Below are 20,611 nucleotides of genomic sequence, written 5' to 3'. Positions count from 1 at the left end.
TTATCTTTATAAAATGTTATATTAGTAAACCTAAATTAAATTTATTTGTTACTAAACCTAAATTAAATTGTGATAAAAAAATAAATTAAAAAATTACATAAAAGATGAGAACTTTTAAATAGTTGATTTGATATTAATATTGATATATTTTTTTCAAATTTTTACGATATCTTCAAATTTATATTTTATTCAAAAATAAAATCATTATTGCTTTCTTAAAGACATATAAAATCGTATTATAATATCGACATAGACAAATAATAAAATAAAATATTAAAATCGAAATTTGTCTTGCTATATTATACAAGTACTCTTTTAGTTATTTATAATTATTACAGTGAGATGGATAGAAAGATAAAATAAAATATCAAAGAATTAAAAAATTGACACAAAAATGTCATATTTATAAAAGGGAGGGTGGGGGCGCACCTCGACCACACCGCTGGCCCCCAATCTTGTACCACTGTTACGATACACAAGTTTTTTTTATTTTTATTTTCTTGAATATTTTTTGGGGTTTTTTTTTCAACTTTCACACAAACCCACCATTCTTGTAAACGTCCATTTAGTTTCTCTCTCATCGCCTTCTTATTGGTTTCTCTCTCTAGACACATCCAGGTCGTCTTGTTCGTTTTGGACCTGGTACATGCCCACTTTATAGTTTACACCCATCTTCTCAAAATTAAAAATTCTTTCTATATTTTATAACAAATAAACCACAAAAATATCAAATCCACACCCACCCCCAACAATGGCATAAAGGTGATCTTCACCCACGCACTGCAAAAGGTACATTTACACAAGACCACCATTTTTCTATATCTTCCCCAATTTACTTATATATATATATATATATATAGATATAGATATAGATATTTATATGTACATGTTCTTGGTGACCTTTTCCCCCAATAATATTGTACCCTAGACTACCAAAAAGGACAGATTTTTAAGTAGCAAGACAAAAGAAATTTTAAGTTAGTGAATGTATCAAAGTATGTGCGACTTTGATTCAAGGAAGTCTTGATTTCCTTGAGGCGATGCTTTTGTTTTTCAATTTGGGGTTTCGATAGATGGGTCAATCAATTGATGGGGAATTCTTGATCTGGACCCACCTTTTGTTTCTAGGTCACAGCAAAAACTTCAAATTTTTTGTGGGTTGAGTTGAGCCATGTTTTGACATGCAATTGATGTGTCAGAATCTTTATTTTTTTTTCTTTTAGGGTTTTTGTTCAATTTTAGTCTAACATTTGCCAATTAAGGGGTTTTTAATTTGTGGGTTTCTTTGATTTATTGTTTTTTGATAACACATGGACTTGGATTGGGTAGTAGTTCCAATCCATAATGGTTTATGCCAAATTGTTGTACTAATTTGCTTAAATTCTTCTAGAAACCTGCAATCTTTCCCCCTAAATTTGGGGGTTTTTGTATTCTGCAGCAACTGGAATATACAGACTTAACTAAATTCTAGTTCTGGATTTATTTGTTATGTTTGGTAAACAAAAATTAGTGCAAGCAAATGAGAACTTAACAGTGAGTTAGAAAGATTCTGGTATGAGACACTTGTTGATTATAGCTTAAATAGATTTTAATTATGATGCATTTGTAGATTATATGATCGCAGTTCGAAAGGTAGCATTTGATTATTTATTATCTGTTCTTTCTGTAAGTAATTAGTTTCTAAGCATACTAGTTATGAGATTGACACCTCTAGAATATGTCGCGCGGGCTTTTAGTTTTAGTGCTTAGAAGTTGGATTTTTATCACTAACAAGCAAAAGAACTCACAGGTTTTTAACTATAGCTAGTACAGTTGGATTTTTCGCTTTTTATTGCAGTAAAGTAGATATTTTTCTTTATATAAAGTTTTTATTTAATGCTACAAGAAAGAAATATCCTTTCATCATAAATGATGAGGAGTTTTGTGGGGTTTTTGGAAGTTTGTTGTAAACCAAGTTTCTTCCATTATATTGCACAACTTTTTCTGAAATACAGGTTTCATATTTCGCTACGAAGAATATCATTCCGAGCTTAGATTGGTCACCTATATGTGATTTTACCATTTTTTTGTCATGAAAATGCTTATTTCAATTGACATTGAGTTCACTCAATATGAAGGAATGAAGGCATTCTGTGAAGTACTTTAAATAACACATCAGGAACAGCATATGCAATTAATTTGCAAATTTTAATGAAAATTCAGGCTCAACAGATGTTTGTAATGCTAAGGAATTAGATTGCATAAATTGTTTATTGCCATTTCTTGCTCATTTTCTTGATTGAGAGGCTGTATGTTTCATCTTCCATAGAGATAGTGATCGAATTGTGGCTCAGGTTCACTGTGAATAACCTCTTCACTTGAAATGTGAATGAAATCCCATATTTTGCATATGCATTTACATATGAATATTATAAAGATACACTGTGATTTGTTCTCTAGCCTACATGTTCCATATATGTAATGCATCTTGGATAGTTTTCTTATATATATATATATATATATATATATATATATATTATAGGTTCTATTCTGTTTGCTAATCATATATAACGTCTCTTTTTTCCATTTATGATGTAGTCTTTATATGGTGAACAGGTTCCAGTGAGAAATCATGCAAGTTCTACCTTGTACTGATGTACATTATGCGGGAGAATCTAATAGTCCGAATCAAGGTTCTGAAAAAGCTTTTATGTATGATGGAGGGGCAAACAAACATGAACTAATTCAAGAAGGAAATACGAAAGTAGATAATCACGTGCTTAATATGGAAGCATCTGATGATGAGCAATTTGGTGATGGTGATTGGAAGCTTGATGAATCATCACCAACCATAGAAGGCGATCCTAAAAGGGAGCCATTTCATGAGCTTGAGGTGGATGACCAAAAGTTATCCTCTAACAGTCGTGATTCTGGAGTTGACAGTTTAGATGCCGATACTGTTGGAAGAGAATTGCCATCTGGGAATCAGGAGTGCGAGTCCTCTCGTTCAGAACCCAAGTGGCTAGAACAAGATCAACCTATGGCTGTTTGGGTTAAGGTTGGTGTTTAATTTTTCGTTCTAATGCTGCAAACTAGCTTTTGCAGGCTGTTTTCTTTGTTGTATGATCTATTATCTGGTTATCAAGAATAATTTCCAAGCGGGGGCGAAAAATAATTAGCATAATATAAAATAAAAAAATTATTGTAAAAAGTATGGTTTCATTAAAAATGACATGCAAGTGGTTTTTTGCAACACCCAAGCGGCTTTTCCTTATTTTCTGCTGTTTTTAGCAAAAAATTAAAAAGACAGCCAAAGGGATTCAAGCTTGCAACATGTAATGCCACATGCAATGACACTACCGGTAGGCTCCAGCCACTTTTTGTTAACTTCATTTAGGGATCACATATGAAATTAAAGTGGATGCACTGAATTCTGTTTGTTCTTTTTCTTCATAATATAGTGGAGAGGGAAGTGGCAAGCAGGGATAAGGTGTGCAAGATCTGACTGGCCATTGTCAACCGTGAGAGCAAAGCCTACCCATGACAGGAAACAATATCTCGTGATATTTTTTCCGCGAAAAAGAAATTATTCTTGGGCAGATGTGCTGCTTCTTCGCCCAATCAATGAATTCCCCGAGCCCATTGCATATAGGTCACATAATGTCGGGGTGAAGGTGTTGAAAGACTTGACTGTTGCACGTCGGTTTATCATGCAAAAGATTGCTGTTAGCATGATAAATACCATTGAACAGTTGAACAATGAGGTTTGTGATCAGTCACTACTTGGAAGTTGTTTAACTGTTTGTTGATATGATTATTGTTTTTATTGTTATACAACTCTTACTCGTGCTCGTTTCTTTGTGTTTGCTTCTGGTGGGTTATGTTTAACCCTATTAGGCTCTGACAGAGACTGCTCGTAGCATGGTAGTGTGGAAAGATTTTGCATTGGAGGCTTCCCGATGTAAAGATTATTCTGATCTTGGGAATATGCTTCTTAAACTTGAAAAAGTAAATTTCTTGCTTTGAGAATGATGTTTCTTTATTTGGATACGTGTTATCTTATACTTTAGTTATCGTGGCTTTAACTTCATGCATTTGCATTACTTAGTTTGAACTTGCTTAAACCCTTAAAACCAAATAGACCCGGATCAGTTCACATGGTACACTAACATATGCCTTCTCAAGATCTATGAACACCATGTGTAGATCCTTTCTACGCTCTTTATGCTTTTCCATAAGTCTGCTGAGAAGATGGATTGCCTCGGTTTTAGACATCCGTGGCATGAAGCGGAATTGGTTTTATGTCACCGCCGTTTCACGTTGCACACAGGCTTCAGTCACCTGTTCCCACAATTTCATTGTGTGGCTAAGGGGCCGTTTGGTTGCTTTTCCATAAGTCCTGTATGAATAAAGTTGTCTGTGTGGATTAATCTGTCTGTATAGATTGGTAAGGTTTTTGTTTGGGAGGGTTGTTTCATAGATGAAAGGAGCGTTTTTTAATTGGGAGGAGCAACTTTGGAATTTTTTTGGCTTTCTGCATAAAGCGCCCCCTAGAAGCTTATTGAATAAGACACTTTCTATATCATTTAAGTCACTACCAAACAATCATGTATAGCTGACGGAATAAGCTGTCAGTCGCATTAAGCTCATTAAGCTGCTAACAAACAAGCCCTAAGTAGTCTTATCCCCCGATAGCTACCACAACTCTGTGCATTGCCCTTGATCTTATAGAGCGCTATCACTTTACTAAGCCTCCACTCACTTGGCATTAAGCATTCTTGAGGATGACGTTAGGTAGGGTTGTCAACCATAGCAATCCTGCCTCCCCCCGGGACACTAACACACCTCAATGAGGATCTGGTCGGGCCCTACAGCCTTAGCCCTTCCCTGAAGATACTCCTACCATCTCCTTGGCTGCATCTTTAATGGTGGCTATTCATACACATGTGTATATCTTCATGGAAGTTGGTGTATGATAGGGGTGTAAGAAAAAGTTACATGATTTTACTATTGAAATGGTAAAAAATTTTGGGAGTTTAATTGAATCTGAAACTTACATTGAACACCTGGTGACAACTGTTTTCATGATTTATTTCTTGATCGGCACTATGCTTTCTATTATATACTCCAATCATTGCTAATAAAAGGATGCATTTTTCTTTTCTGAATCTCTCATATTCATCGGCATGTTCCCTAATTTGGAAAAAAGTTCATAACAAACGGGTTAATTATTAAAGGCCAAACAATCACTCCAATTGAGCAAGATTTAAAAGCCTATCATTTACTTCTGGAGGGAGTTAGATATATTTTCGTGTACTTGTATTGGTGGACATTAAGGTGACATTATCGATTTTCTTTCCAGATGATATTGGCGCGTTTCATAAATTCTTACTGGCTAGAACATTCTTTAGAAACATGGATGCAACAATGTCGGAATGCAAATAGTGCTGAATCTATAGAAATGCTGAAGGAGGTATGTTCCTTTTATGTGTATTGATAAAGGTAGTGTTTTAGAATGCATTTAAACGGGTTTTTTCTTTTGGGTCTATATAATTTCAGGAGTTAGGGGAAGCGATTAACTGGAATGAAGTGCACATGCTTTCAAATGCAACAGTGCAGGCTGAAGTGGGTTCCGAGTGGAAAACCTTGAAACCGGAAGTTATGAAATGGTTTTCAATGTCAAATCCTTCATTCAACACTGGAGACACCGAACAGCAAAGCAACGATGGTTTTTCCAACACAGGTCTTCAAGTTAGTAGGAAAAGGCCCAAGCTTGAAATCCGTCGTGCTGAGATGCAAACTCCACAGATGGAAACTGAAGGTTCAAATCAGTCTTTACCCATTGAAATTGATTCAAGATTTTTTAATGGGCAAATGGTGAATTCCCCTATCGGGCTTTCACGGGCTGAAGTTTCTCTTCTGGGAACAACCGAGACCATAGATTATCCTAGTAGTAGCACAACGGACAGATGGGGTGAGATTGTCGTTGAAGCTGGAAATATGCAAGAAACCCGTTTAAAAAATTTGGAAGTGAATCCAGTAAATAAGAATAAACAGTGTACAGCTTTCATTGAAGCGAAAGGAAGGCGTTGTGTTAGATGGGCAAATGATGGAGATGTTTATTGCTGTGTACATTTGGCTTCTCGATTTTCTGCCAATCTAGCAAAACCGGAGGTCAGCACTCCCCCTGTTGATGCACAAATGTGTGAAGGAACTACTGTTCTTGGTACCAAATGCAAGCATCGGTCTCTTCCTGGATCTTCTTTCTGTAAAAAACACAGATCTAATAAGGATACTGTGGTAATTTTGCCTTCTCCACCCGAAAACAAACTTAAAAGAAAGATAGAAGACAGGTTCCGAGACTTACCTGAGGCTAATAGTTGCAAAGAAATTGTGATATCAGGGCATTTTGGAACTCCGCCCCCAGTGGATACAAGCAACGGCCTTTTTCAAACCGAACAGTTGGGAAAAGAGTATAATGGTACTGAAACCATTTACTGCATTGGTGATGGTGTTTCTTGCCGTGAAACTCCAAAACGGCATACACTTTACTGCGAGAAACACTTGCCCAATTGGCTGAAACGGGCAAGGAACGGAAAGAGTAGGATCATTTCAAAAGAAGTGTTTATCGATCTTCTTAAAAGTTGTCAATCACATGAGCAAAAGTTACATCTACATCAAGCATGTGAGCTATTCTACAAGTTCTTTAAAAGCGTTCTTTCTCTAAGAAGCCCGGTTCCGAAGGAAATCCAGCTCCAATGGGTGATGTCTGAAGCTTCCAAAGATGTAAAAACCCGACATTTTCTAACAAAGTTGGTTTGTAGCGAAAAGGAAAGACTGATTAGGCTTTGGGGGTTTAATAGCGATAATATTGCACAAAATTCTTCTGCCACCGAAGAACCGGTCAAATTTCTGATGGCGGATGATAACAAAAATAATGTTGAAGGTATCGTCAAGTGCAATATTTGCTCGGAAAAGCTTCTTGATGACCAAATGCTTGCCAAACACTGGATCGACAACCATAAAGAGGAAGCACGGTTGCTGTTTAAACGCTATGTTTGTGCCATCTGTTTGGATTCTTTTACGGAAAATAACCTTCTCGAAGCACATGTTCAAGAACGGCACCATGTTCAGTTCGTTGAGCAGTGCATGCTTTACCAATGTATTCCTTGCAGTAGCCGTTTTGGGAATCCGGACCAGTTATGGTCCCACGTTCTTTCACACCATCCCGCCAATTTCAACCTGCCACATGTGGTTCAGTTAGGTGAGGATTCTTTAGAGACACGGGATTATACTCAAGTACAGAATGTGAATTCCGATAATCAAGATGGCTTGCAAAAGTACATATGCCGGTTTTGTGGGCTGAAATTTGATTTGCTACCTGATCTTGGTCGACATCATCAAGCTGCTCACATGGGCTCGATTCCTACTGGTTCTCGTGTCTCCAAAAGAGGGGTACCGTTCTACGCTAACAAACTGAAATCTGGGAGACTTTCTCGTCCAAGATTCAAAAAGGGTCTAGGAGCAGCGCAATTTAAGATACGAAATAGGGGTGCTGGAAGCATAAAGAAACACATTCAAGCACCATTCAGAGAAGTGGTAGAAGGGGAATTTCAGTCAACTGAATCAGTCAGTCTTGGTAGATTGGCAGAGTTTCAATGCTCAGATGTTGCAAACTCACTTTTTTCAAAAATTAACAAAACAAAACGACATCCAGGAAATCTCGAGCTTCTAGCCATAGCTGGCTCTGCTTGCTGCAGAATAAGCTTTCAAGCATCATTAGAGAAGAAATACGGAATCTTGCCCGAAAGATTGTACCTAAAAGCAGCAAAACTTTGCAGCGAACATAATGTTCTAGTTGAGTGGCATCAAGACGGGTTTATTTGTTCTAAAGGATGTAAATCAATCACAGATTCACATCAATTGCCGCCTTTAAAATCTCTTTCTGATGGTTCTTTTAGGCCCATGGCTGAAATCCATCAGCCAGCCGCCATAACAAGCGAGTGGGCTATGGATGAGTGCCACTATATTATTAATTTCAACCATTCTAGGCAAGAATCTACTGAAAGAGCCATTGTTTTGTGTGACGATATAAGTTTCGGAAAGGAGTCCGTTCCAATTGCGTGTGTAGTGGATGAACATCTTTTAGGATCGCTTCACGGGTCTGCTGACGGTGATGATGGTCAAACTAACGCGTGTTTCTTGCCTTGGGAAAGCTTTACTTATGTCACGAAGCCGTTACTTGATCAGTCTCTTGATCTTGGATCGCAGGTAATCTTGATTGTTTATTCAAGCCGTTTACTACATGCTGACTGCCTCTTACTGGCTAAGAGGTGCTTACCTGGCCCACAGATATGCTGACCTAGATGTTGACCCCGTAAGAAAGGGGTTGCTTTCTAACTCGGTTGGTGATTTGGTCAACCCTTACCCTTACACTTCGTAAACAACCATTTTCAGTCAGCGCTTATCCATACTGCACTCTCAGGGACTGTTTGGTTGGTTTTCCATCAACTCCTGTATGGATAAAGTTGTATGTGTGGATTAATCTGTCTCTACAGATTGGGAAGGTTTATGTTTGGAAGGTTTTTTTCATCGATGGAAGGAGCATGTTTTTTAATTGGAAGAGGACGGTTTGGAAAAAACTTCACTTTTTACATAAAGTTTCACCCTAGAAGCTTATTGAGTAAGCCACTTTATATATCATTAAGCCACTATCAAACAATCATGTATAGCTGAACGAATAAGCTGTGAGTCCCATTAAGCTACTAACAAACATGCCCTTGCTTGCTTAGCGCTTACTCAAATTTGTGTTGGTAAACGAACCCGTAGGGCTTAGGGTAGATTCTTCGACATCTGAAGTGGAAGCATAATGTCTCAGATAAGTTATTGTGGTCTCGCTTAATTACTATAAAACTGGAATTTAGATGATTTTTACATTTTTGTTCGCAGAGTCTACAGTTGGGTTGTGGATGTGCACATTCAACGTGCTCGCCAAAGGCGTGCGATCACGTCTATCTTTTTGATAATGATTATGAAGATGCGAAGGATATAAATGGCAAATCCATGAAAGGAAGGTTCCCTTATGATGACAAAGGTCGGATCATTCTCGAGGTAATTATGCCAACTTGCCTTTAACTTCAGTGCTATTGTCGTTTTTCATTGTATGCGACTCAACAGGGCAAGTTCAAATGAGAACTGTAAATAATTTGAGAACCTCAGAACCTACTATTCATGTATTATTCATGATGAATGTCTTGATAGATATTCATCACGGAAATTATCATAATGAAAATGCATGATATTCATGATGAATATTTAGGGTTATTCATTATGAATAATACATGAAATAGTTGGTTCCCATGTTCTCAAGATGGTTATGGTTTTCATTTGAAGTTTCCCCCTATGATCCAACAAATATTGTTGTAGGTAACCGAACAACAGACAGACTATCATTCACAAAAAGAACACAGATTTACTTGGACTTTTTAGTTTTCTTCAAATAATCATATATTTTACAAGATCTTCTTCCTTTATTCTTGCAAACTCAATAGTTAAGTTCAATGTTCATGTTGATCAGGAGGGTTACCTCGTATACGAATGCAATAGGAATTGCAGCTGCGATAAAAACTGTCCAAATAGGGTTCTTCAAAATGGGGTAAGAGCGAAGTTGGAGATCTTCAAAACAGAGGATAAGGTAATGTCACCTACTTCTATTTTTAGCAATTTTTTGATCGTTTTCGTTAGTTTTTAGCACCACGGATTAAACTTGCAGGGATGGGCAGTAAGAGCGGGGGAACCAATTGATCATGGCACATTTGTTTGCGAGTATATTGGCGAGGTTATAGATGAGCAGGAAGCAAATAAGAGGCGTCAAAGGTTTTGCGTTCTTCCATTTCTCAAAAGAACTAAATTTCAACATTTATTTATATGAATTATCAAAAGATCGAAACTCTGATCTTAATATTGGAATTTCTATGGGAAAATCAGGTATGTTACAGAAGGCTGTAGCTTTATCTATGAGATTGATGCTCGGGTTAATGACATGATTCGGCTAATTGAGGGGGAGGCTTCTTATGCTATTGACGCCACAAAGTATGGGAATGTATCGCGTTACATAAATCACAGGTAAAAATATGTTGTTTTACATTCCTTTGAACGAAACGTGATTTAGATTATAACCCTCGAAAAAAGGGAGGAAAACGGTATTATTTTGCTAATTGATCCTGTTCCATTCCAAACCGGGAAAAAAGATTTATAAAGAATGAAGCTTTTCATTTCATTCCATCCAAGCCACAATTCATTAATGTCGATAGAACAGAGCATGCATGTGTAGCCATACCCCTGAGCCCCAAATAGACTATTCCGCTCAAGGGTCATTTAGGTAAATGATCTTAAACGAGTTTTTAATTAAATTCATGACCTCATGACTTATACAAGGAAAAACGGGTTTATACTCACAAGAAGGTCGTGGATTTAATTAAAATCTCATTTATTATCAGATATGTCAGAAGGTCAAGAAGTTAAAAGAAAATTGTGAGGCCATTCAACCGACGGACCCATATGCAAATGAGGTCTTTTGGTTAAATGACCTCGTGTCACGTTTTCTTTTTAAATCCATAACCTTTTATAGATTTGAGAATGTCATTGTTTAACAGAAGAACGTCACTTCCATACACAAGAATGCCTAGAAACCTTTCAGATTGTTACGGGTTTAAAAAACACCCAAATGGGATTAAGTCATTATTCTCATGATTATGTTATCTTTGTAGCTGTTCTCCCAACCTTGAGAACCATCAAGTTCTTATCGAGAGTCTGGATTCTCAGTTGTCGCACATTGGTCTCTACGCCAGTCGAGATGTAAGAATTTAGCCTTTCTCTATTCACTATATCATCCGAATGACAAAACTGTAGTTAACGAAGGGCTCTACTCTCCGTTTCTTCTATAAAATTCTTGCGCAGATAGCTGCAGGCGAAGAACTGAGTTTTGATTATATGTACAAGGCACCACCGGGCAAAGGGTGTGAATGCAGATGCGGGGCTGTGAATTGCAGGGGTCGTGTGCAATGAATCCAAGAAAAAAAAGGCAGCGGTCGAAGATGCAAGATTTTCTGACTTACGAATCAAATCTTGAACGTGAATATTTAGTTTCTTTCGCTTTCAATGAAATGTAGCCTGCATAGGATTTTCAACGTGAAGTTCGATTAGGAAACAGGGATTTAGCATTAGATTTAAATAAAACTTTTACGCTTATGTTTAGCAGGTCGTTTTATATACAAGTCGAGATCGAAAAACTGTAGACAAGTTTTGAACTTTGACCTTGGGCTTACCATATTTTGATCATAAGTTTCTACATTTGCCTTTTTTGTTTATGTTTCACAAATCTTGAAAAATGATGGTGTTTATGCCAAAATTTAATTTAAGGCTGATGTGGAGTTTTAACAACTAAAGATCGTATCCTTCGATAAGCACGTGATAAATGTAATAAAATAAATTAGACACAAGAATTTGGTGACGTGGAAAACCCTTGTTAAGAGTAAAAACTGCGGACGACACTTGAGATCGTCAATTCACCAATGACGTAAACAGGGACGTCGTCCTTTGCGTGACAACTGTTGTAAATTACAATATGATTGTAAGTAAAATGTATACTTTAAGAATTTTTATCCAAACAGTTAGTATGATCATGTTTTAACAAACTAACTGATATTGGATTTTTCAGTAAACTTAAAAAATAAGTTGGCTTATAGTTGTCAAATATGGCCAATACAAAATTGCTCATAGGAACCAACTAAGGGACTGTTTGGTTGGTTTTCCAATAAGTCCATGTCTATATGCATTAATCTGTTTGTATAGATCGAGAAAGTTTTGTTTAAGAGGGGTTTTCATAAATGAAAGAAGCGTGGTTTTTTAATTGGGAGGGACAAGTTCGGTAAAAAACTTGGCTTTCTGTATAAACCTCCCTCTAGAAGCTTACCGAATAAGCCACTTTCTATATTATTAAGTCCCTACCAAACAATTTTTATGTATAACTCACCGAATAAACCGCTAAGTCCCATCAAATTTATTAAGATCCTAACAAAAGGGCATAAATGAATGAAAAAGAACATCATTCAATCACCAAAACTGCACATCAAGCATCATCTTTACAAAAAGACAAGAGGGGTGAGATATTTTAATGGAGGGCAACAAATGATGACAGATCTTAGCCCCCTTTTTCCACACAATCATCATTTCCAAACTATATCATTGCCCTTCTTCAACCCTCTTTCCTAAACCAAAACCTCACCATTTTAACAAATTTGAGCAAAAGGCTCATTATCGATCGATCCCATATAGAATCCGTCCCTTAGGACTTCATGTGAGTAGACATTTCAGAGCTGACTCAATAGCTGAGACTAACAGAGGGGTTCAAACCCGTCTCCAATAGTATTCAAACTTGAACACGTTGTGTATAAAAGCAAAGCTCCCGACAGAACTACACTCCCGAAAGCACCATTTCAACAAATGAAAGTAGGAATTTATATCAAATAACTAAAAGAGGTTCGATTTTGATAGTTTTTTCTCTCTCCAAATGCTTTTAATTCAATTTAATCGAACTTTTTATGTTTAATATTAAAAGATTGGACAATTTTAGATCTGTGAAGTTGAAATGATTTCATGAAAATTTAATGAAATCTTATGAATAAACAGGGTGGAAATTGGTATATGGATTAATTGAGGTAACATGGATTCATGAATGAAATTGGTCAACCTGCTTAGAACCCAGTACAAATTTCATTTAAACCACCAAAATATGCACATGACAACTGTGTGGTTTCCTCATATCTAAGCATTATTACTACTAAATTATTCCAAGTTCCCTTACACTTCACTCAACATACCACACTTTTCTTTAAAAAACACACAAAACCCATTATCTTTTTTCAATAATACTCCCAGTTTTTTGCTCAAGGTCTTCTTGCTCATTTTCTTATTGTTTGAGAAAATCCCAAAAGATATATCATTCATTATCTATACAGTATATATATGTATACAAGTAATTGAAGATATTTCCTTGTTTTTATACATGTGTACATATTATGTATACACATATATATAACATTTAAATGAATGATAAAAGTGAACCCATCCACCTTATATTGATATAAAATGCAAGAATATGTACTTTTGAAAAGGGAAAATTGGGGGGGTATTTGCCTGATTCTGAGGCTAAAGACGAAGTGTAGAACCATTGGGATTTTGACATGTGTGACTGTATATAGCTTTTTTAATCCAAAATATTCGGGAAGTGTCTAATATACCCTTGTGTTTGGAGACCGTCTCTGTATTTTATTTACAATGGTAAGAGGGAGTAAACTGTAAATTACTCAAAAGAGAGCAAGGGGCCAAAGGCAGCTCTGTTTGGGTGTTGCAAATCTTGATTATAAGGAGGAAATGAATGATTAAAGTTTTGCCCTTTAAACCATTTTGATGTTTCTTTCTTTGGCGAATATCGACACAGCATTCGGTACTTGAAAAGCAAAAACAAGATTGACAGCCCCGTCACAGTCACTCTGTGTGTTTTTGTGTGTCTTCTGAAGGTTAAAAGAGAATAGTGATAATGGCAGAGACAACAATTTAAAATCAAAAGCTGAAAAATTGCTACAAAACACACCCAGTGACTGAAAAGCATGAACCCATCATCAGACTCTTCATCCTTCTCCTCCTTTATCTTTTCTTTTCCTTTCTTGGGTCGGTTTGTTCCTTCTTTATGATGTTGATAATATATTATTGGGATTCTGTAATCATTCCACCTGTTAATCTCCCTTCTTTTTGTGCTTTTTGATGCTTTACAGTTGATATATCAAACACCCTTCACTCCATTTTTCAATCTTTTTCTTTTTTCTATCAATTCTGCTATATGTTCTTAGGGTTTCAAGAAATGTTGATCAACATTCAACGGTAAGGTTCTTGCTTTCTTGTGATTTTGTGTTTAGGGTATTCTTTTTTGGTGTTGTTGGGTTCTTATTAGCATTCAATTATAGCGTTTTAGTTACAACCCACCAAGAAAAATGAAGAAAGAGACTCTTTTCTTGAAAATTGTTTGAGAATTTCTTGAAAATCTTTTGTGGGTTCTTAATTAACATTCAGTTATAGCATTTTAGTTAAAACCCACCAAGAAAAATGAAGAAAGAGACTCTTTTCTTGAAAAATGTTTGAGGGTTACTTGAGATCTTTTGTGGGTTCTTCTCCATCTTTTCTGTTTCGCCATAACTTCCATATCTTCTTTTGAATTAGTTTAGCTTTTGAAGTTTAATGAAATGGCGGAAATTAGACTAACAAAGGTAGAACAAGGGCACACCAAGATTAGAAATGTGCCAATAGCTGTAACCCCAGAAGGATTTTGGTGTTGTCCTTCTCCTGTTATGTTTCAGAAAACCCTAAAAACACAACACCACCACCCACTAAACAAACCCAAATCATCATCATCATCATCTCCACCTATCAAGACTTCTTCTGATCACAAGAAACATTCTCCTGAACTTGATAAAAAACCATCATCACGTGCCTCTTCAAAATCAGAAACTGTTCTTCCTGATGATCAAAAGAAAAATGGTTTTGAACCACCTGCTCTTGGTGCATCACTTGTGGCAGAGAGGACAGGATCAAGACCCAATCAAGAAAATTTGCCAAGAAAGGTATCTATTGAATTTGGTGAATCTGGAACAGGTGATTTGAAAGTAGTGTTAATGGGTAGACAAGGGTTTATTGTGAAGTTAAGTGTTCACAAGAGTGTTCTTGAGGAAAACAGCACATTTTTTGCTGAGAAATTAGTGGCAAAGAATCCCAGTTTCCATTGTATTGAAGTTGATGATTGTGAGGATGTTGAAACATATGTTGAGACTGTGGGCTTGATGTATTGCAAAGAATTGAAGCAGAGGTTGATCAAGCAAAGTGTTTCAAGAGTTCTTCGTATCCTTAAGGTAATTGGCTGAATCTTTCTATATTTGCAATCCAATACTTGAGAGGCCATTCAATTCAAGAAATCCTTTTTGAGCTTTGATCTCACTTTCTTTCTATGATTTAAATGCTTAAACTCATGTACATGATTCCATTTATGTGTTCTTTTCTTTATAATCTTATTGAATGTGTGAAAATATGTGGAATCCCCATTAGATTACTTTCCAAAAAAGCATGAGAGAAGGGAGGTTACAAGATATATAATTGAGGAGAAATGATCCAAGTCTAGCTGATGTGAGACTCTAAAGAGGATTTTCGTTTGGTTTTCCACCAAGTCCTGTATGGATAAAGTTGTCTGTGTGGATTGGAAGGTTTTTGTTTGGGAGGATTTTTTTTATAGATGGAATGAGCATATTTTTTTAATCAGGGTTTGGAAAAAACTTGGCTTTCTGCATAAAACTCCCCTTGGAAACTTAATGAGTAAGCCACTTTCTATATTATTAAGCCACTACTAACAATTGTGTATAGCTGACCGAATAAGCTGTGAGTCCATTAAGCTCATTAAACTGCTAATAAACAGGCCCTAACATACCCCCTCCAACCGAGACTAGATGAGCATAGATTGTCCCAGAGTGTCGAGAAGGGGCTAGACGAATACATATTGCCCCTGGAGTGTCGATTCCCTGGAGTGGTAGACTTTGACTCTGTAGCTATATGAGAATCTGTGGACCCCCATTAAATTACTCTAAAAAAGAGCCTCGGTTCCAACATATATTGAGGATAAATGGTTCAACTCCAGCTGATGTGGGACTCTAACAGAATGAATGAATGAATAGAAGCTTGTCTTTGATCTTTATGAACAACCAAGAAACTTATCAAGAACCCTAAAAAATGCCAACATTGTAATGAATTATAATTATCTTTTGTTCTATTAATAGGTATGCAATCTGACTGATACTGTAGCTTAATATCATCTGATTACTTTGTTACAAAATCTCTGTAAAAAATTGTCAGTGAAGATGAAATGATGATGGAAGATGTTATTACTTATTAGTCTTTGACTAATGAGTTTCTGCAATAAATTCAAGTTGTTGGCAAGATGAGAGTTGACTCGGGAGTTAATACCATAATAAACCCCCCCTTGATCACATTGTGCTAAAAATGACACCAAATAGAATACAATTTACGTAAGGAATTTAAATGCGGTCTTTTTTGAATAATTTCCCCACCTTTCGAAGTAGAAATCGACAAATTGACAGTTTATCGAATCTTTAAAGAGAAAAAGTAAGCTAGAAATGACAAATTTATCCGGATGTTAGAATTGGATATCGTGGGGTTCATAAAAGTCTGTTCTTGGTCATCAAAGTTAAAGGCTTTCTGCAATTTTGTTTATATTCCTGTTTTTCCATAATTGAAATCGTGTCTTCTTAGTTTTTGGTGGCATATTTTCTTGATGAAGATGACAATAAGCTTGTATTCCTTGAGAGTATTCAGTTAGAATGCAAGCTTAAAGGACCCATTGGCTGCTGGAAAAGATTGAGGCATTACTTGCTGATGTGTATTCATATAGTTACCACCATAGGATAAAATGTGGGCATTTAGTGGAGTTAGGTGGCTGAATGAGTTCTAATCACCTAAACGGGATTAAGGGTCCGTTTACTAAACGTTCACTGGGTAGGATGAGCATGGCAAGACTAAGAATCTTACCCTGTAAGAGGCATAACAAGGACCAAGAATCTTTTCCTGTAGGTGAGGGAAAAGACTCTTACCGGGTAAAAGATGCTTACCATCGATCCATTTTGATGGCTGAGGATGTTACTTGATAAGGTACGTGAGGGTGGTTACTCTTGTCATTAAGTGCTTATCTGGTAAGCGTTTGATAAACGGCGTCTAAAAATCGAACTGAAGGAGATATCTACTTTTTAAAGACTCATTTAGGTATATAATCTTAAATGAGATTTTAAATAAATTCATGACCCTCCTGACTTATTAAGACAAGACTTCATTTTCATGAGAAGATCATGAATTTAATTGAAATCTCATTTAAAGTTGCTAATTGAAACTAATTGTAGGTTGCAGAGCAGCTTGGGTTCAAGAGTTGCATGGAATCATGCTTAGATTTCTTGGAAGCAGTCCCTTGGGTGGGAGAGGAAGAAGAAGAGAGGGTGGTGTCATCCGTTTTACGTCTTCAAACCGAAGGGTTCGGGGTCAGCCCGATACTAAAACGTGTGGCCTCAGATGTTTCGAAACCCCCGAAAGACACCCTCTCTCACGTGCTCCAACTCGTGCTAAAAAGCAACGAAGAAAAAGGGCGTCGAGAAATGAAATCCATCGTCTTAAAGCTTCTGAGAGAAAACAACAAATCTCTTCCGAATTGTAGCTCATCGATCTCCGGAGACCTCTGTAACACCACCATTTACGCTTCGTGTAGAACCTGCTTGGGTTCGTTGTTGTTTCTTTTCCGGCAAGTGGCTCAGTCGGAGTTTGCAGAACAACCGATAGAAGTCAAGAATCCGGTGGTCAAACAGATGGCATTGGAGGCCGATAATCTCTCGTGGTTACTTGATATATTAGCCGACCGACATGGAGCCGATGAGTTTGCGGTCATGTGGGCTAGCCAACAAGAACTGGCTGCGCTGCACCCTCGGGTTCCTATAATGAACCGCCACCACATTAGCTGCATAACCGCCCGGCTATTCGTCGGGATAGGAAGAGGCGAACTATTACCCTGTAAAGACACCCGCCATTTGTTGCTGAAGACATGGCTACAACCATTGATCGATGACTACAGCTGGTTACAACACGGGTGCAAATCATTTGATCGGAAGGTCGTGGAGGAAGGGATCGGAAGAACTATATTAACACTCCCGCTCGAGGATCAGCAGATTATTTTGCTTGGGTGGTTGAGTAGTTTCTTGAAAGCGGGGGACAACTGCCCGAATCTTCAAAAAGCGTTTGAAGTATGGTGGCGGAGGACGTTCGTTAGACCGTACACGGAACAAGGGAACACGACACAACCGTCGTCGGATTAGCGAATCTTGTGAACGTGGAGGGCTGTAACGGATATGTGCAACGGTGTGGATTTTCGTTTATCGATTGTTGTTTGAAGAATTGCGATGTTTAGTTGGCGTGTTACTAATCGAACTTTTAATAATATATATATATAGCGTATATGAAGCTTAATTGTGTATGTATGTTAAAAATGAATATGAGAATTAAGGCCTACAATATATCTGAATTGTTTTCTGCTGGGATGGAGTTTTGAAAACAGATATTTCTGTCTGAATATATATATATATATATATATATATATATATATATATATATATATATATATATATATATATATATATATATATATATATATATATATATATACATGTCTGAATGAGTTTTGGTGTCTGGATTGAAAGAGATGAGTGATAATAAATGAAGAGTTGTGGTCCAATTCACAACATGGTATGAGTTGAGTGATAGATTGAAGCAAATGCATGCGGACTTATCGCCAAATAAAAATGGTGGTCCTTCTGACCCAATTCTTCCACTATTCTTTTCACTCCCATCTTTTTTAAAGTTGTCCATGGAATATATATACACATATCTATATATATATATATAGATGGTTCATACGTGAATGATACCTAAATAAAAAAATGACTAAATTACGTATAAAATCACATTCGATTTTACATTAATGGTCAAATGTCCAAATTTTATTGCCAGTTGAACTAATCCTACAAGGTTAAAACATTTTCAATGGTTTGTACTGTTTTTAGATTAAAAAGAGCGTAAAATTTGGTGTACATATTTATTTATATCTAATTTCTATAAATTTTCAAGAATACCCTTATCAGTATATGAATTTAGGTGATCGAGGGTGTGTATCTAGGGGTATCAAAAGTATTCAAAGATGAATAACCCCATTCGAACTGAAGGAGGTTTTGGTTGAATAATTAGTTAACTGAATAAATATATTTTCTTTAGTTTGATTTTTGGTTATATTTGTATTAGTTGAAGGTAAATTGGTTTATTGTAAACAAAAAAACAAGTAAACAACTATACCGAACAATCATTTATATAAAACAGATGATAACAGCAGAATCATTAACAAAATCAAAAATATAAACACACTAAGACTATCTTTTGAAGTTTGAGCAAATCAAAATCAGTAATATACTTAGGTATAATTACTTGCTTATACTTGACAACACAACAAATCAAGTAATCCACAAATTAGGGTATAAAATGTTGGGGGCGATCGCTATAAAATGTTGGGGGCATTAATGGGATTTCAAGGTAAAAAAATACAACAAAAGGTGGTGTTGACTTTTCTGGTGGGGGCAAGTGAATCCTACCCCTCCAACTAGGTTGGTCCAGATTTTTTCATCGGTTGTTTGAATTGTCAATTTTATTATATGCTATTTAGATTTTTTTTCTGGTTATCTTTTTATTTTATTTTATATCTATACTATATTATAAAGTATTTGATAAAAACTTTTAAAAATTATTTTTTATGCGTAAAGTACTGTTTATTAATGCATATTACTTAAAACTCAAAATTGCAAGTAGATTGTGTGTAAGTACAACTTATTAAAGCTTCATATCTGATTCGTGTAACTAACTGCAGATAAACATAATCAAATACAAGATAAACATCTCATTTTAAATATAAAAAATCTAAAATATAATTAGGATAATTATTGAATTCTAACAGAATACTTAATTATTATCTTTATAAAATTTATAATATTAAAACAAAAATAAATTATTTCATTATTAAATTTAAATTAAATTATAATAAAAAAATAAACTAAAGAAATTACATAAAATTGATAACTTTTAAATAATTGATTTGATATTAACATTAATATTTTTTTTCAAATTTATATTTTATTTAAAAATAAAATCATTATTGTTTTCTTAAAAACACATAATCTATATTTACTATATTATAAAGCATATGACAAAAACTCTTAAAAATCATTTTTATGCGTAAAGTACTCTTTATTAATCCATATTACTTAAAAATTCAAGATTGCAAGTAGATTGTGCGTAAGTACAACTTATTAAAACTCCATATATGAATTCGTGTAACTAACTGCAGATAAACATAATCAAATACAAGATAAACATCTCATTTTAAATATAAAATATCTAAAATATAATTAAGATAATCATTAAGTTCTAACAGAATACTTAATTATTAATATTATAAAATGTTATATTATTAAACCAAAAATAAATTATTTAGTTATTAAACTTAAATTAAATTATAATTAAAAAAATTAAAGAAATTACATAAAAAATTGAAAACTTTTAAATAGTTGATTTGATATTAACATTGATATATATTTTTTTAAAAATTTTATGATATATTCAAATTTATATTTTATTCAAAAAGAAAATCATTATTGTTTTTCTTAAAAACACATAAAATCGTATTATAACATTGACAGAGACAAAAAATAAAATAGAATATTAAATCGAGATGTGTCTCGCTGCATTGCACGAGTACTCTTTTAATTATAATTGAAAACATTAATATTAAATTGGTGTAAATAAATAGTTTAACATTAAATTCGGCATTATTTTATTTATAAAAAATCTAAATAAAATACATTGGGATTTTTTTTTGAAAAAAAGAACTCAACATGTGAAATTCTCTTAGGACCACATCTGGGTGCAGGGGAGG

The 20,611-nt window shown here is 35.3% G+C and overlaps 2 protein-coding genes across 2 annotated transcripts; both read left to right on the top strand.

Moving 5' to 3' along the window:
• Nucleotides 1-583: 583 nt before the first annotated feature.
• LOC112515445 (histone-lysine N-methyltransferase SUVR5) lies at nucleotides 584-10,108 on the top strand. Its single transcript, XM_025122274.1, has 10 exons — nucleotides 584-789; nucleotides 2,596-3,037; nucleotides 3,441-3,743; nucleotides 3,877-3,987; nucleotides 5,342-5,452; nucleotides 5,539-8,250; nucleotides 8,929-9,090; nucleotides 9,557-9,673; nucleotides 9,752-9,855; nucleotides 9,967-10,108. Exons 2-10 carry the CDS (start codon nucleotides 2,612-2,614, stop codon nucleotides 10,106-10,108), a joined length of 4,188 nt encoding a protein of 1,395 aa, XP_024978042.1. The 5' UTR covers nucleotides 584-789; nucleotides 2,596-2,611.
• Nucleotides 10,109-13,439: 3,331 nt separating this feature from the next.
• LOC112515979 (BTB/POZ domain-containing protein At3g50780) lies at nucleotides 13,440-18,169 on the top strand. Its single transcript, XM_025122973.1, has 2 exons — nucleotides 13,440-14,942; nucleotides 16,992-18,169. Exons 1-2 carry the CDS (start codon nucleotides 14,280-14,282, stop codon nucleotides 17,949-17,951), a joined length of 1,623 nt encoding a protein of 540 aa, XP_024978741.1. The 5' UTR covers nucleotides 13,440-14,279; the 3' UTR covers nucleotides 17,952-18,169.
• The last annotated feature ends 2,442 nt before the right edge of the window (nucleotides 18,170-20,611 follow it).

The sequence above is a fragment of the Cynara cardunculus genome (assembly GCF_001531365.2).
Source record: "Cynara cardunculus var. scolymus isolate 2C chromosome LG 7, CcrdV1, whole genome shotgun sequence".
Taxonomy (NCBI): domain Eukaryota; kingdom Viridiplantae; phylum Streptophyta; class Magnoliopsida; order Asterales; family Asteraceae; genus Cynara; species Cynara cardunculus.
This window is presented reverse-complemented; position numbering and strand designations above follow the sequence as displayed.